At 40.5% G+C, this 16,931-nt stretch overlaps 1 protein-coding gene across 1 annotated transcript in view; it reads right to left on the minus strand.

Moving 5' to 3' along the window:
- MYO5B (myosin VB) overlaps positions 1 to 16,931 on the minus strand; it is a 549,419-nt gene that overhangs the window by 34,656 nt on the left and 497,832 nt on the right. Inside the window, exon 30 of the mRNA XM_036756694.1 lies at positions 2,089 to 2,287. Within this exon, the coding sequence (XP_036612589.1) occupies positions 2,089 to 2,287 (199 nt within the window). The remainder of the gene's footprint in view (positions 1 to 2,088; positions 2,288 to 16,931) is intronic.

Here is a 16,931-nt window from a genome sequence, read left to right on the forward strand (position 1 = left end):
TTTAGTTTCTCTTCCCAATGCTAAAACATAGCCAGTTCCTTCAATAAAATGTCATAAAATAGGCTACAATGTTTTCAAATTTCACAACAATAATAGCAAAAATGTTAATTTTGGACATTAAATCCATTCCCCTTTCATCTGATTATCCATATACAAGGGACGTTATTGGTTCCTATTTCAAAATAACAAATGACATTGCTGGACAGTACTTCAAGAAACTTCTGGTATTATCTCATTTGATCCTCAGAACAGCCTGAGGGAGGGTGGGGGTTGTTGGTAGGTCCTATAGGCATGATCATTACCATTTTATGGAAGAAGAAACTGGGCATAGAGGTTGATAAATTACTCATGGTCACACTGATCAAGCATGTTAAGAGGAAGGAGTTATATTGAGGTCTTCCTGTATATGAGTCCAACAGTCTATCTACTCACTAAACCACGTTGTCTTTCCTTGGGTTTTGGACATGAAACAACTATTGAAGTCCACAGTGCTTGTGCTCCCAAAGCTATTAAACTGTGCGTAACCTTTGACCCAGAAATACTGCCACTAGGTCTATATCCCAAAGAGATCAAAGAAAGAAGAAAAGGATCTCTATGTGCAAAAAATATTTATGGCAGCTCTTATTGTGGTGTCAAAGAATTAGAAATTTGGGGGGGGCATTGATTGAGGAATGGCTGAAGAAGTTATGATATATGACTATGATGGAATACTTGGTACTGTAAGAAATGATGAAGAAGATGGTTTCAGAAAAACTCAGCAACACTTGTATGAGCTGGCGCAAAGTGAAGTGAGCAGAACCAGAAAAACAACTTATACAGTAACAGCAACATCTTAATGATAATCAACTTTTAAAGACTTAGCAACTCTGATCAACACGACTCGCTACAATTCTAAAAAATTCATCATGAAACATACTATCCACCTTCAAAACCTATCTTCCTTCCTTCCCTCCTTCCTCCCCTCTCTCTCTTTCTTATTTAAGATATGGCTAATGAGGGAATTTGTTTTGCATGGCTATAGATTTGTAATAGTTTTTTTTTCCGCCTTTGCAATGAGTAGAGAAGGGGGAGGGGGACAATATGGATCTGAAAATAAAGCAAAATTGGATGAAAAAAAAAAAGAAATCCACAGTGCCTTTAAAATTCCAAGGGGTCAAGGTATTATCAAGGGCCCAAACCTTGGTCAGAAACCTCATATACCATGGTGGTAGTTCCACCTTATTTCCCACAGCTCCCCAACATGAAGTTTCTGCTTCAGGAATTTTGACTTCCTTAATGTCCCCTACAAATAGGGGTATTCTGGAGCCAGCTCATATTGGCTCACAAGTGCCGAGAGTTAAATTTTCAGTGTGAGCATTTGTACCTGAGAAATTGGCAGACACAATAAATCAAGGCTTGATTTGTTTTGATCGTCCAGACTCAAGAAAGTAATGGAGCAAATGTTAATAATGCAGATTAAACTTAAAAGTGTGTCACGTTTTTTTGGCGGGGAGAAAGAGAGCTGGTTGTTAAATATTTACCAGCATACCCTTGCTTATGAGCCTGAGTCTCTTCTCACCTACTTACCTTTTAAGGCCTAGCTCAAGTCCCACCTTTTTCCAACTCACTCTAGCCCATATTGATCTTTCCCTTCTGTAAATTTACCATTTATCCCATGGACTCTCACATTGTGTTTTCCTTTGTAGTTATATGTTTCAAGTGCGTACATCTTTCCTCCCTAATTAGATTGTAAGCTCTTTTTTTTTTGAGGTAACTGGGGTTAAGTGACTTGCCCAGGGTCACACAATTATGTCAGAAGTGACATTTTTTTAACTCAGGTCCTCCTGATTACAAGGCTGCTGTTCTATCTACTGCACCACCTAGCTGCCACCCAGACTATAAGCTCTTCTTCTCTAGTATCTGTACTGTTCCTAGTATGCAGTAGATGCTTACCTGGAATTTGTTGTGCTGATATAATAATGCATCATGTGGCTCTTATTCCTGCTCCACGGGCAAGATCATGACCTGGGGTAACCATGCTGCTGAGGCTGTGGCCACACGCATTTCTACTGAGACAGGATTTTCAGGAGGTAAACGTGGTCTCCTTACCAGGTTTTCATTGGTCAGCCGGGATATTTCTTGTTGGACTCCAAACTCCACCTGGGCCTCGGGAGACAGCAGGAGTGTCTGGCAGAAGGTCTGCTGCTGCTTGTCCATCTCCTCCTTCAAGGTCTCAATCTGGCTCCTCAGAGATTCCATCTCCTCCTCATGCTCTCGGCTCTGGGCCTGGAGCTGGGCTTCCAGCAACCTACAAGAGGAAGGAGGGCACATTGACTTCTCTGTTCCCAGCTGAGAAGGGCAGAACACAGAACACTAGGCCGGCTTCTCAGAAGAGCAGCACAAGCTGACCCCCAGCAGAGGACGGGATGTAGGCTGACACACTGACTGACAGGACGGAGAAAACGAGAATTTCGGGACGAGCAAGCAAGACCATCCCTGAGAAGCTAATGGCTAGAAAGGGCCAGTCACAGGGCTTGACAAGTGGGTGGCTTTGACCTGTCTCACTTTTGAACTCTTCATGGTAAATACAGATAATTTTGGCAGTAAGGCCTATCTCTATGAGCAAAGATTAACTTCTCACATTTTACTACAGTGCTACGGCTACTGGAAAAATACTGACACTCACCATGAAGCCCAAACGGGAGCCCTCCTGTCGGGAGAAAACATTAGCACAGAGGAGGGATTAACAAGTGCTTGCTGAGTGACTGATGAGATGATGTCATTAGTTATTTCCCTTTTCATAAAAATAACAGTTTGCATTTCATAGAGCTTGAAAGTTGGCAAAACACCCTCCTCACAACCACCCTGTGAGGTAGGAAGCATGAGCATCATCATCCCCATTTTACAGACGAGGAAAGGGTAAAGTGACTTGTCCAAGATCACACAGCTAGGAAGGGTCAGAGCCAGGATTTAAATCTAGGACTACTGACTCCCAGACTGCTTGTTCTTTCCACTGTATCATCATGAAATTTTGGAGGGGAAAATATTTGTCCCCCTGCCCCTAGCATCCTCTATTTACCTGCCTGCAGAGGTGTATTTTTTTAAAGCTTTGAAAAAAATAGTAACAGAAAGTTCAAGTTGACTTTAAGGACATCAGTTGGTTTGCTCGTTGGAGGCAGAGGGATCTAGATTAAATGACTGGAAGAAAGGAAAAGGCAACTTTAGGGGTTCTAGATTTGAGTTAACTGTGAGACTTTGGGTGAGTCACTGCTCCTTGAGAAGTAATACGGTGTAATGAGCTTTGAGAGTCAGAATTAGAGTCCCAGGCCTGTCACTTAATAGTTCTATGACTGGGTCAGTCATTTAACTTCTATGAGCCTCAGTTTCCTTATCTGTAAAATGGTAATAATTTTTATGTTCTTTTCACCAAATTGTTGTGAGGTTCCAATGAGAAGGCACATGCAGTCATAAAGCTCGTTAAGCTTTTTTAGCAGCAACATAAATGTGATCTTTTATTGTTTAGTGAATGAGGATGAGGATGAAGTTTGAGCACTGTCTCTTCAGGCCCATGAGGGGAAAAGAAGGAAATTAGCAGTAAATATTGACTGTGGAGTCCTAGTTTCACTCTAAAATATCCAGTATTTATTATTCATACAAAATGTCGATATTCTAGATAGGCTGGAGAATTGTGTTCTAGGTAAAGCCCAGAGCTTACTAGACACAAATCCATCCCCCAGCCTTTTTTAGGATACAAGGGAAAAACATAATTAGCCCTAGCACAGTGTTGCGTATAGAGCAGATACATCATCAATACTTGCGATGACTATGATAAAGACCAGCCCATCTTATACCACATGTACATGTCAGATCATAGGGTAGTAGATTAAGACTTGGAAGGGGCCTCAGAGACCAGTCATTAGTTCTAACACCCCCATTTTACAGATGAGAGAACTGCAGAGCAATGAAGGAAAATGACTTTTTAAGGGCCATGAAACTAGGAAATACCTGAGGGAGTATTTGAACCTGGGTCTTCTTGACTTCAACTACAATGCCCTATCCACTATACCTCACCTCAGGGGTATAGATGCCGTAGCATTCATGTAAGACAAACCATTTAGCGTGGGAGGTCGGAGATGGACACAGCCTCTTGAAGTCATTAGAGTCTGGGAAATGAACACACAGACGTCATGCTGGGCATAGTTTGTCACTATTTGGGAGACTTCTTCTGGAAATCAATGAGGGGGCTCATCACCAACCACTTAACTCCCATGAAGGGGGCTGGGGATTTACAGCTTGAATTATGTTACTGTTCCAGGACAATGTCCTGCTTGAAAGTGTCAGCCCCGAAGGTCAGGGCACCTCTGAGGTATAAAAAATAACTGGACACCAGGAAGGTCAGTAGGAATGAAAGGCTGAATGGAATTCAGAGAGTCCAGACCCTGAGTGCTATGGCCACTCACGTAACAAGTAGGGCAGGGGATCCGGAGGGAATTGATGGAGTGGGTGCCTTGGGCTTCTTGTCCACAGAACATCGCTCACCCAGGATCTAATGACAAATGCACATGTGTTTTGACGTGTCCTACCTTACATTCTTGCCTCGAAGCCTCTAGCGTGGGCTGCCCCTGTGAAGGTGAGATCTGTGTGTATGTGTGTGCGTGTGTGTATAGCAGCTAGATCCAAGATCCTGGGCATAAACACAATCTCCTGAGTTATCCCCACCCAACCACATATCCTCTCTACCCTAGTCGCCAACTGACCAGACATTTGAGGAAATGCAGTAGACACTGAAACAGAAATGCCGTTCCTCTCATCACCTTAGCTCTAGGAAACCAGACAAAAGAAAGAGCATGTTCCATTTTATAGATAAGGAAACTGGGGCTTGGACAGGTGATTTGCCCAGGGTCACATGGCTAGGATATGTCAGTGGTAGAATATGAACCCAGGTCTTCCTGGCTCCGGGTCTATCTAGCCCTCTATTCACGGGGCCGGGCCTCGCTGCCTCTCTCATACACTGATGACTGCGATTTGAGAGCAATAAAATTCAGTACAGATGGAAAAATGAACAGAAGGGCACATAGCAAATAAGATATTTTTGTCACTGTTTTGCTAAAATGAACGTTACCTTTTGTGGCAGAATATAAATAATTTATGCACAATTTTATTCCTCAATTTGTTAGTAAAAATAATTGATATTATTTGCTATTGATAAAATAATTGCTTTAAATTTTACAGGTGCATTACGTTCACTTTTCCATTTGATCCTCATAACCATCTAATGAGGTAGGCACCACAGGGGTTAGTATATGCATTTTATAAAAGAGAGACTGAGGATCAGAGATGTTTGGTGACTTGCCCATGGTCACACAGCTATCATGAGCCAGAGAAATTCAAACCCAGGTTTCTCTTGATTCCAAGTCCAATTCTCCTTCTTGTTTCTTGTTTATTTGATGACTGTTGTGAAGACTGCTTAAGTTAATGATAAAAATTACGTCTTAAAAATTGAAAACCTGGGTTTCTTAATCTCAGCTCTAACACCGGCCGTATGACATTGGGCAAAGTCATTTAACCTTTCTGTTCCTCACTTTCTTCATCTGTAAAATGGGGGTGAAAATATCTGTCCTACCTGCATCAGGTGGTTTTGAGAATCAAAGGAGAAAACATACATGGCATTTCTTAGCAAACACTCCAGTTCTGGAAAAAATGTAAGGTACTGTGACCACCATGATTCCCCTGTTCACAAGGAGGCTCTAGCCCTGCTACAAAAAGAACAGTAAGAACAGGACAGAGACATCAGGAGAGTGGGTAACCTGTGACCCGACTTCTACTCTGTTAACATGAAGCCAGAGCAAGTAGCTGAACAGGCATAGACAGGCAGAGCAGAAACAGGAAGGAAAGAATATTATTTGACCTGGCAACTTGCTTTAGGCCTTGGTAGGCCAAGCCGAGCTCTCCATCTTCATTCAAATATCCCCAATCCTCAGTCTTGCTAGAAATAAAGGACAGGAGAAAAAAAGGAAACCAGTAGATAGAAAAGATAGTCAGACAGATATCAGAAGGGAAAGTTAAGAAAGCCCAGTGAGCCCAGCTACGGTTCAAAAAAAAAAAAAGCAAGGCCATGGATCAAAGGATAGCATTCGTGTAAGATATAGTCAGATAAATGAAAGATAAGATCACTGCATGATCTATATCCTATCTCATTCCTCTCAAATGCATAGCAAAACCTTGGGAGAATTGTCAGGCTCTTGTTTTTATATCTAGTTAACCATCATGGGAATAGATCTCTCATGCCTCATGCCATCATCACCTATGAATACTACAAATAAACCAAGCGGGGCAAATACATTGCCAAAGATAAATAAAAGGGTAACTTACTCGTGGTACCTCTGGGAATCAGCCCTAATGAGGAGGAGGATGGGTAAAAGTCCCATGGCACAATGAAAGCCTTTCCACACACACACACACACATACAGCACAGAGTTGCATTTACCTGAATGATCAAGGCCCCAGGGAGGGAGAGGAAGAAAGCAAGGAAAGCTGCAAAGCCAAGGCAGAGAGGAAAGGGTCCGCTTCATCGGTGGGTAGAGGGGATGGGAGTACTCGAGATGGAATAGCAAATGATTTAGAATGCCAAGCAGGAAGACGGAATGATTCACCACTACCTCACCACCTACAGATTCATGACGTTAATGATTTTGAGACAATCTGGCACTGTTTAAATAAAAAATAGCGGAATGCATGCAGAAATCTGGTGTCTTTTGCCGAGAGAGTGGCTATCTTGTATTATGTTTTTCCTGTCTAGGATTGTAAGATTTTTTGAGGACAAGTGAGTATTAGCCAGCCCAATGCGAAACACTGCTTCAGAGTCCTGTGCAAAGAAGAAACTTAATTAATGTCTCTTATTGATAACTGAGCTGCTCCACCCAATCTGTCTATCTCTGGATGGTGTCCAGAGTATCAGACCTTTCTCATTCCCATCCTGCTTCTCTCTTCCCCTTATTCATAAGCTCATACTCTACTCTCTCGGGGCCTACTATTTCTGTACTAATGAATGCACAGAACTCTTCTGCTCTGTGATCAATTCAGTCCAAAAATACTTATTGTCAGTTGGTTCTAGGCAATAGATACATAAAGGCATTATATAATACACTGTAATGCCCTCATGGAGCTTTTTTTCTAGTGGGGATATGACATATACAGAATCCTATCATAGACAGTGTTACATCTTCATTACATTCGAGGTTTATAGAACAGGAGAGGGGGAAAAATTCATTACCAAGGACAAGATAGAAGGTGAGAGAAAAATGAATAAAAGATGTAGCTTTTGAGTTAAGATTTCAAAGGAAGAGTAGGAATTCAACAGGCAAGGAGAGAAGGAGGGTATTCTAGGCATAGGGGACAGTAGGAGCAAAGGCATGAACATGGAAAAAGCAAGAGCTATATTTGGGGGATAAAGACATTGTAGTTTTAGTGGAGCATACAGTATGAGGAAGAGAATATGAAAGAAGCATGGAATTTTAGATGGTGCTAGAATATGGAAGACTTTGAGCATCAGGCAAAGTAACATGGACTTTATTCAGGAGGCAATGGGACATCACTGAAGATTTTTTTTAGTGGAGGAGTGACTGGACCACATGTAGAAGTTATTCTGAAAGCAGTATGGAAGATGGGTCAGAGAAGGAGAAAGTGGAGGTGAGGAGACCTGTTAGGACACTCTTACAATAGTCCAGGGCTGTGGTTATGGGGAATGTCCTAGGATGATAGCAGTGGAAGTAGAGGTGAGGGGAAGGACAGAAGACTTACTCCAAGAATAGAAAGAACAGGACTTAACAACAACTAATGGGCCATAAGAGGGATGAGTCACAAATAATACAAAGGTTCAGATACGGGAGGAAGGGTGAAAGAATGGTGGTAACCTTGATTGAAACAGCGATGCCATTAAGAAGAGCAGGTTTAGGAGAAAAGATAAGTGTAATTTTTGGACAAATTGGGCTTGAGATGTTGGCAGGACATCCAGGCAGAGAAGCTAGATTAATAGGTACCAATATCTAAGTAAGGTAAGTGTATTTTAACTGGAGTCTTTGGGTCTAGGCCATACCGTAACCCAAAGGAATGACATAGCTGGGAATTTCTGGCAATATAGCTGGTTCTTGAAGGAAAGACCACAGACTTTTAGAAGTGAAAGTGACCTTTGAGATCATGAAGCATTGACAGAGCATGTAGTCACATTACATTGCTTTCACATACATTGTCTTACTTAGTTCTCACAACAACCCCTCAAGGTAAGCAGGACAGGTAAGATGAGGAAACTGAAGCCCCAAAAGATCCAATGATTTGCTTACGATGGTATAGCAGAGCCCAGGGTAGAACCCAGATCTCTTTGAATTCGACTCATTGCTCTTCCCATTACACTATGGCAAGACATATTTGGGGGATGACGGGAATTCCTTTAGCACTGCTTCATTAAAACCTCATGGGTGGCTATCTACATTCTATCCATACAATTTTGTCCTTCCTTCCCTACTAGAATAGACCACTCTTGCTCTCCCTACTTATAGCTAACCTCTTCTGGAACAAGGAAAGCCTTGTAGACATTGGAGAGGGGAATCAAAAGACTTGGGTTTAAATTGTGCCTCTGACCTTCTCAACCTAGGACAAGTCACAACCTCCTGGGGCTCCAGTTTCTATACCTATACAATGGGGGTAAGTGGGGTAGACTTGATGGTTTCTTTGGTCCCTTCTAACTCTATCACAGGTTCCCAAAGTGGGTGATATCACCCCCTTGGGGTGCTGGAATGATTGGGGGTAGTTTCAGGTACAATTGGGAGGCATTGAATAGAAATAAGGGAGTAGTGAAAGCATAAGAAGAGAAGATAAGGAAATTTTGAAAAACTGTTTATACATGTTTCATATGGTGTGTAACAGCATTAAAGTATAGTGATTACCATATTTCCCCAGGTAGAAGATGCACCCTTTTCTGAAAAATTTGGGGTCTAAAAACTGGGTGCATCTTATACAGTGGTTGTAGTTTTTTTACTTGCATTTCCCGCTTTATCGTGCTTGTTTTTGCACTCATTGTTGTAGATTTTTTTACTTGCATTTCCTGCTTTTTCACACTTGTCTTTGCACTCATTGTTTAGCACTCATTACTGGTATATTAGTTTACATTTTGCCACATTCTGCCCAGAAATGGCTCAGGAAAGATTTTTGTAGAATGCTGAATTCAAGTTAAAAGTGATCGATCCAGTTTGCAAAAGTGAATGGAAATCGTGCTACTGAATGTAAGTTTGGTCCTCCTCCAACTGAGAAAACAATCCAAGACTGGCTACAGGAAGAAGAAACCCTATTGAAAAAAACACCACAGCAGAAGAAGGCCATGAGAGGCAAGTCAGCAAAGTGGCCTGATTTAGAGAAGGAATTGAAGATATAGATTGAGGAGCAAAGGGCAATTGGAATTGCTGTGTCCACAAAGACGGTTCAGCATGAGGCAAGAAGAATTGCTGGTGAAAAAGAAGTTACTGATTTCAAAGGAAGACACAATTGGTGCTTCGGGTTCATGAAACGGAATGGACTAAGCATACATTCATGCACCAGACTTGCCCAAAAGATGCCTGAAAGCTGTGAGCAGATGAATAAAACTTGAGTTCAATAACTTTATGTAATGCATTTTTTTTTCACATTTCAGGCCCCAAAATTAAGGTGCATCTTATACATAGGGAAATATGGTACATTCTTTTCCAAAAAACCACACAAAATACAAGTTACAATCCTTCAGTGGTCAAGTCTGCCAACAGGTCTTAACAAGCAAGTGTCGGCAGGCAAGCATGTTGCGCATTGTTGGGAAGTCTAGCATGCATTGGCATTGTGCGTGCAATGACTTGTTTACAGTATGATACTATGCAGTTATATGATGTAATATTACACCATCAAAATTTCAATGCAAGACAAAACCACAAATTTATAATAAATTATATTTAAGATGCATCATTTAAACATATTTTATATTTTTTGAAACGATGCAAATAAAAAACACAACTGTTAAAGGGTCAAAGAAAGTAGATTTCTTAGGGGGGCACTGAGTAAATTTTTTTTAAGAGGGCAATAGGTCAAATAAGTTTGGGAACCTCTGCTCTAGCTCTACATTCCTATAACTTTTTTTTTGTTATGACAGTAACTTTTATTTGACATATATAAGATTTTGGTGTCTTGCAGCTTTTGGGACAGGTTTATACAATCTCAAAAGTTTTCAATAGTGCAACCTATTTCTCAATGTACCTGACCCAGAAATGGCTCATGACACATCTGAACCTCAGAGATTTATCAAAGGAAGGGATAATCAGCAGAAGGGTACACGGGAAAGAAGGGACAGAGTGGATGCAGAGAAAGTAAAGGGAAGAAGAGGAGGAAAGAGAGCTTTTTGCATTTTTTTTTCAGCCAAAAACTGAGAAAGATTTTCTGTGATTTCCCTATTTAAGCTACTGTTGGCTTAAAATGCCACCTAATGGTTGTAATAGAAAATACAGTTTTATGAAAAGTATAAAAAATGTAAATTTGTGAATTAAATCAATCAGCTAATATTTGTTGATGGCCTACTGCATCAGACATCATCTGAACACAAATGAATTTATTTTAATGAATTTAAACTGCAGTAAAGCTTGACTGTCCTAGAAGTCAGGAAACTGGACCTCTGTCCTCTCCCTTGTGTGTGTGACATCAAAGGATTCTATAGCTTAGAGTTAGCCCGGACATTAGAGGTAATTTGGTCTCATCCTCTGCTTTTATATGTAAGGGTAGTGAGGCTGAGAGCAAGCAATTTGCCCAAGATTAAACAATGAAATGAAGAAGTCTTGATTTAGATGATTTCGAGGATTCCTTTCCAGCTCTTGGGTTCTATTTTTGTTGATTTGGGTATTTATAATAGTCAAAATGATAACGTAGTTGCTCAAAGTTGTTCTAAAACAATACTGCTGTTACTGTATACAATATTCTCTTAGTTCTGCTCATTTCACTCTTCATTATTTTGCACAAGTCTATCCATTTTTTTAAGATCAATGAGCTTATTTCTTATAGCACAGTATATTTATTCATGATAAATAGAAGTATGTGTAGAATGATTTTACATACATACATATTTGTGTCTAATGATTCTATTTTTGTTGTTATTCAGTCATTTCAGTCATATCTGATTCTTTGTGACCCCTTTTGCAGTTTTCTTGGCAAAGATACTGAAGTGATTTGCCATTTCCTTCTCCAGATCATTTTACACATCAGAAAACTAAGCCAAACAGGGTTAAGTGACTTGCCTACGGTCGGTCACACAGCAAGTAAGAGTCTGAGGCTGGATTTGAACTCAGCTATTCCTGACTCCAGGGCCAGCACTCTATCCAGTGCTCCTCCTAGTTACCCTTTTGATTTTACAGTCTACGCTATAATTTTTTTAATATAAATGTGATAACACACTAGAACAGGACTGCAACAAATGTGATATAACCTCTATCCCAGGAGCCCTGCAGAAATAGAAATTGGCAATCACTTCTCCCAAATTGCTGGAATGTTATCTGCCTAGTGATGGGGTTAGAGCGTTCGACCTCTCAAGGTCCTTTCCAGGACTGGGATTATAAAATTCTTATCTCCAAAAAAAAGGAACCTTCTGGGATTGCCTATATGTCTTTAGTTCATAATATTTTTCCTACCCTATCTCCTGATCTGGTTTATAAAGACATTGGGGGTACAAGAGGTCTTCATTCTGTGAAATGAGGGACCCAAGACATTTGAAGTTCCAAACCTGGTCACAAAACACATATATTATTTGTGGTACTTGACAAGCTGCTTTTCGGCAGAAGTAAATGTTGTTGCTGGCAGCTGCAGCATTTTCAGAAACATCAGGTCATTTTAAATCCATAAGAAAATAACAGGTATCTAACCAGGGATAGTGAAAGGAATTGTTTCTGAATCCACACCTGGGAATTTGGAAGCTCCACTCAGCCATATTTTAGCCAGATGGCATGAATCTGAAGAGGGCTTGGTAACCTGGTGTCTAAACCTAACCACACATGTGCCACAAGACTGCAGGCAAATCTCAGTGGGGTTCTCTTTTCATTCCAAACACTCCCTCCTTGATAAACAAGGTTAATTGTTTAACTCAGCAGATGAGCCATGTGTAAGTCATGCATACATGCATCATATACATACATACATACCATGGCATTATCTGTATACACATCATGCACACATGTGCAAGAGCGATGAGTCAATAACTGCTTTTTACAGAGAATATTCAGTGGTTTGAAAACTTTCTCAGGCCTCTGATGGGCAGCTGCCCTGGGGCCATGTTGGCCCAAGCAATCCCTGTGCTAACAGGTTGGCTCTGCAGGATTTCTTCACTCTGGCAAAGCTGAGTTAGAAGGGTGATCCAGCAGAACAAACACTGGATGGGAAGTTCAGTCTTTGTCTGACTCTGCCCCTAACTCTGTGTGATCTTGAAAAAGACAGATTTGTTTTTAATTTTAAAACTTCTTAGGGCAGCTAGGTGGTGCAGTGGATAGAACAACTGAACCTGGAGCCAGGAGGACCTGAGTTCAAATCTGACCTCAGAAACTTACTGGCTGCGTGACTCTAGGCAAGTCACTTAACCCCAATTGCCTCCCCTGCCAAAATTCTTGTTAAGTGAAAAAAATTATTAAAAAAAGAATAAGTCATTTCCCCCTCTCTATGCCTTAGTTTCCAACATAATGTAAAAGGACCCAGACCACAAGATCATAGATTTTGGAGCTAAAAGGGATCAACTACTCTATTCCTCTTATTTTACAGATGAATCTTAATTTTGGCTTTTTTCCCTCCTAATTCTACAATGATGGTGGGATGGAGGGAGGGAAAGATAAAGATGAGAAGATCAACAAAGATTTTGTTTACAAGATCTTATTTCAATTCAAGGCCTCATTTCAAAAATGAGGCCCAGAGAAGTTAAGTTTCTTGCCCAGGATCACAAAGTTAATATTTGGCAGAAGCATGACTTCAACCCAGATCATCCTGACCTCAAAGTCAACCCCCAAACCACTATACCATGCTTGTACTTATAGTTGTTTCTAAACAAAACCTTTTTTTCCCCCTTTTAAAAAATATAATTTTATTTTTATTTTCAGTTCCAAATTCTCTACCTCTCTTTACCCCTCCCCCACCCACTGAGAAGGCAAGAAATATGATACTCATTACACATATCTTCAAGTTTCCACATTAGCCATGTTCCAAGGGAAGACAAAAAGCAAGAAAATAAAGGAAAAAAGATGCTTCAATTGGCACTCATTAATCTATTAGTTCTCTATTTGGCGCTGGGGAACTAACATTTTTTATCATAAGTCCTTTGGAGTTTGTGGTGGATCATGGAATTGATCCAAGTTACTAAGTCTTTCACAGTTGGTTATCTTTATAATATTGCTATTAATATGTAAATTGTTCTCTTTGTTCTGCCCATTTTATTCCATATAAATTCATATAGGTCTTCCCATGTTTTTCTGAAACCATCCATTTGTCATCATCTTACAGCTCAACAGTTTTCCATCACCTTCATATACCAAAACTTGTTAGGCCTTTCCCCAACTGGTCCTAAATGAAGTTATAAAACCTTGCTTTCTCTTTCCCAGGCCTATAAATTGGGGGAAAAGATAGAGATGCAAGGATCACCGGGGATTTTCTATGGGGGTATAAACATCGATGGTAGAAAACAAAAGTCCTTTATACACTCACACAACACATAATTTATGTTTAAAACATAAAATTCTATAATGGGGCAGCCACTGTATTTAGGAGAAAATAAACTCTTCTTTTTAAAGAATTCTGGATTTGCTGAGGGCAGCCTTTAGCGCAGTGAGATGCCCTGCTGGGCAGGGATCCAAGAAACCATTATTCAGTGTTATCAGGTCTCTACCATCTTGTGTATCTGCCTTTTCCCTCTCTCTGAACACCAAGGCAGTCACAAAGTTCCTTCCACTCCAGGGCAGATGTGCCAGGCTGGCCTGGAGACAAAATGCCCTGTGGCTACCTGGAAGGCGCCTGGGCATTGGGCAAACCTGTTCTTCAGGATCTTTTTTGGGGAGTAATGTAAATAGTTCCTGCCCTGTGTTTAACTCTACCTCACAAGACTATTCATTTCGTATTGTGGGCTGGGCTTGCTGGGAACAGAATTATTTTAGCTATAATAGAAGCTATTTTTAATTTTATCATCATCACCATTATTACTACTGTAAGGGAAGACACAAATTCAGGATATTAAACTGCCCCTGAGAAAACCAGTGCCCAAGCTTGGCTTCCTGTCAGGTGTTTGGAGGTAATAAAAAGGGAGCTGATAATAGCAAGCCTCTGAAGATTAGGGGGATGTCATTGCTTATGTGTCAGGACCAAGCACGTAAGAAGTTTTTTTTTTTTATCATCTGAGTACTTTTATCTTGGCCCACGATAATTTAAAATGACTAAATCTGGATCCCAGTTTAAAACCTGAGAGATTCACCTTCAGATTTTTCTATGTTTCTCTTTTCTTCCTCTGGCCCTTTTTCTCTCTTCCCTCCCACCTTTGAGAATAATTTTATTTCTTTAAGAACAAATTCATCATTGCTATTCTTTGGGAAACTCATGAATAAGGGTCATGGTGAGAAGACCACTGGAGTGAGTTAAGATGCCCAGGCTACAGTCCTGATCCTGGCTAGCTGTCTGTGTGTCCTGGCTCAAGCTTCTTCCCTCTCTGTGCTTCGGTTTTTTGCAAAGGTCCTTCCCGCTCCAAAATAGTATGATTCTACAAAGTGAACAAACGAACTGCTAAAGCAAGATTCACTCCTTCATTTACAGCTAGGGTCCAATTAGTGCGAATAACAAGTCTCTTACATTATTTGAATTTGCACTGCATCTTTCCACTGGGCTAGAAAAAGCTGCCATAGTTTATGCAATTACAACTTTGAACCGTGCAAATTTAAATACATGGGACCACACCAGGAGGTTCATTGTTTGCACTAATCAGGATGTGGCCATAATGACATCTTCTTAGAGGGTTCCATATTCTTAGGGATTCTGAACACCTGGTACTGAGGGCATATGATAATTGCTGATGTTTGCACAATGCTTAAAATTTTGCAAAGAGGTTTATACTCATTTTCTCATGAGAGTCTCACAAAAACCTCATGGGGAAGGTACTATATTTCATCAATGAGGAGACAGGCATTTATAAGGATTGATTAGCATATAGATTTAGAACTTGAAGGGGCCTCAGAACTCCCTTGTTTTACAGATGAGGAAACCAAGGCTTAGACAGGTCAAACAACTCGCCCATCACACAACTAGTAAGCGGCAGAGGTACAATTCAAACTTGATCTTCCTGACTCCAGGTTGGATGGCATGGATAATTGTGAAGACTTCACAGGGTATATCTAAGGGAGTAGGAGAGGTTTGGGATTTGGCCTCGTGATTCTGGAAGATCAGGGCCTGGAGCTGTGGGCATGCCCTTCCCCCTCTCTCTCTCAGATGTTAGAAGACAATGAACTTCCTGTGAGCTATTTGTTCTCTGCTCCAGGAAGGTCTCTCCTCCCCCCCACCCCATTTCTTCTCCTAGACTTTCAGATGCCACCCCGGCAGTTGAGTTCCAATAGGGAAAAACCTGAATGGACCAGATCAACCTTGGTCCCCTGTCTAGTTTTCGCACCTAGACTGTAGGCCCACCTCCCAGCGAATGGTGAGAAGGCAGGAATCTTTTCATTAACAGTATTAATTAAGGCAGGTTCCCTTTTACCTCGCCTCCTCCATTATGGAGGTGTGCCCAAATCTTGCAAGGTTTGTAAAATAAATTTACTTTGTTTCTCCTATTATTTAAAAATCCTATCCCACACAAGGTCCAGCATTATTTCTACAGTCCCACAGAAAATAAGGGTCAGAATCAAAATTTGAACTCAGGATTTTCTGATTCTAATTCCTGTATTCCAGCCACTTTATCATGCTTGCCATAAATACCTGTAGCCTGACTGAACTGATTGCTTGAGCTCTAGCTAGGTTTCAGTCCTATTTGGGAGAAACATCTTCATGGGGAGGATTAACTGTTCTATGTCAGACCCAGATGTCAAAGTTGGGATTAGAACTCCGGGAATCCAGCTGTGTGCTAATTCCCCTGGCCACAATGCCCCAAGGCTCCTATCTTCTTCAGAGAGTTAATCTCTCTTGCTTTAACCCTTGGCTGTCCATTACCTTGCGGAAACAAGGATGTGACAGTCTGTTTTGAAATGCAAATTGTTTGGTTTTTTCATGCAATGAGGATTTATTAAATATCTGCTACAAGAACTAGAAACTAAGAGAGTGTCCCTCTCTTGAGGAAAGACTGAACAAATTATAGTATATAAATATAATAAAACGCTACTGTGCTGATGAAAGAGTATGATGACTTAGTTTGAGAAACCTAGAAAGACAAAAACCAAGGCAGAGCAAAGTGAGCAGAACCAGGAGAGCAATTTATACTGGAACAGCAACATTATAAACCGCAGCACAAAAAGTCTAAAGCTCAGGACAATGCCTCCCCCAATCTCCAAGTGAGCAGAGCCCAACTTTATCATAAAGTTCAAAGTTAAGAAATACACTGGAAAAATCAGCAAACAATTAAAAAAAAGAACTTGTTCATAAAAAGCTACTATGATGGCAGGGAAGATCAAGACATAAAATCAGAAGAAGACAGCAATATGAAAATAGTTAGTAAAAAAGCCTCAAAGAAAAATTCTAAATGGACCCAAACCCAATAAGAATTCCTAGAAGAGTCAAAGAAAGAGATTAACATGGTGGAGGAAAGATGGGGAAAAGAAGAAAGTCATGTAAGAAACTTATGAAAAGAGAATTAGCTTGGTAAAAGAGGCAGAAAAAATACTGAAGAAAATAACACCTTAAAAATTAGAATTGGCCTAATGACTAAAAAGAAAAGGTACAAAAATTCA

The sequence above is a fragment of the Trichosurus vulpecula genome, chromosome 1 (assembly GCF_011100635.1).
Source record: "Trichosurus vulpecula isolate mTriVul1 chromosome 1, mTriVul1.pri, whole genome shotgun sequence".
Taxonomy (NCBI): domain Eukaryota; kingdom Metazoa; phylum Chordata; class Mammalia; order Diprotodontia; family Phalangeridae; genus Trichosurus; species Trichosurus vulpecula.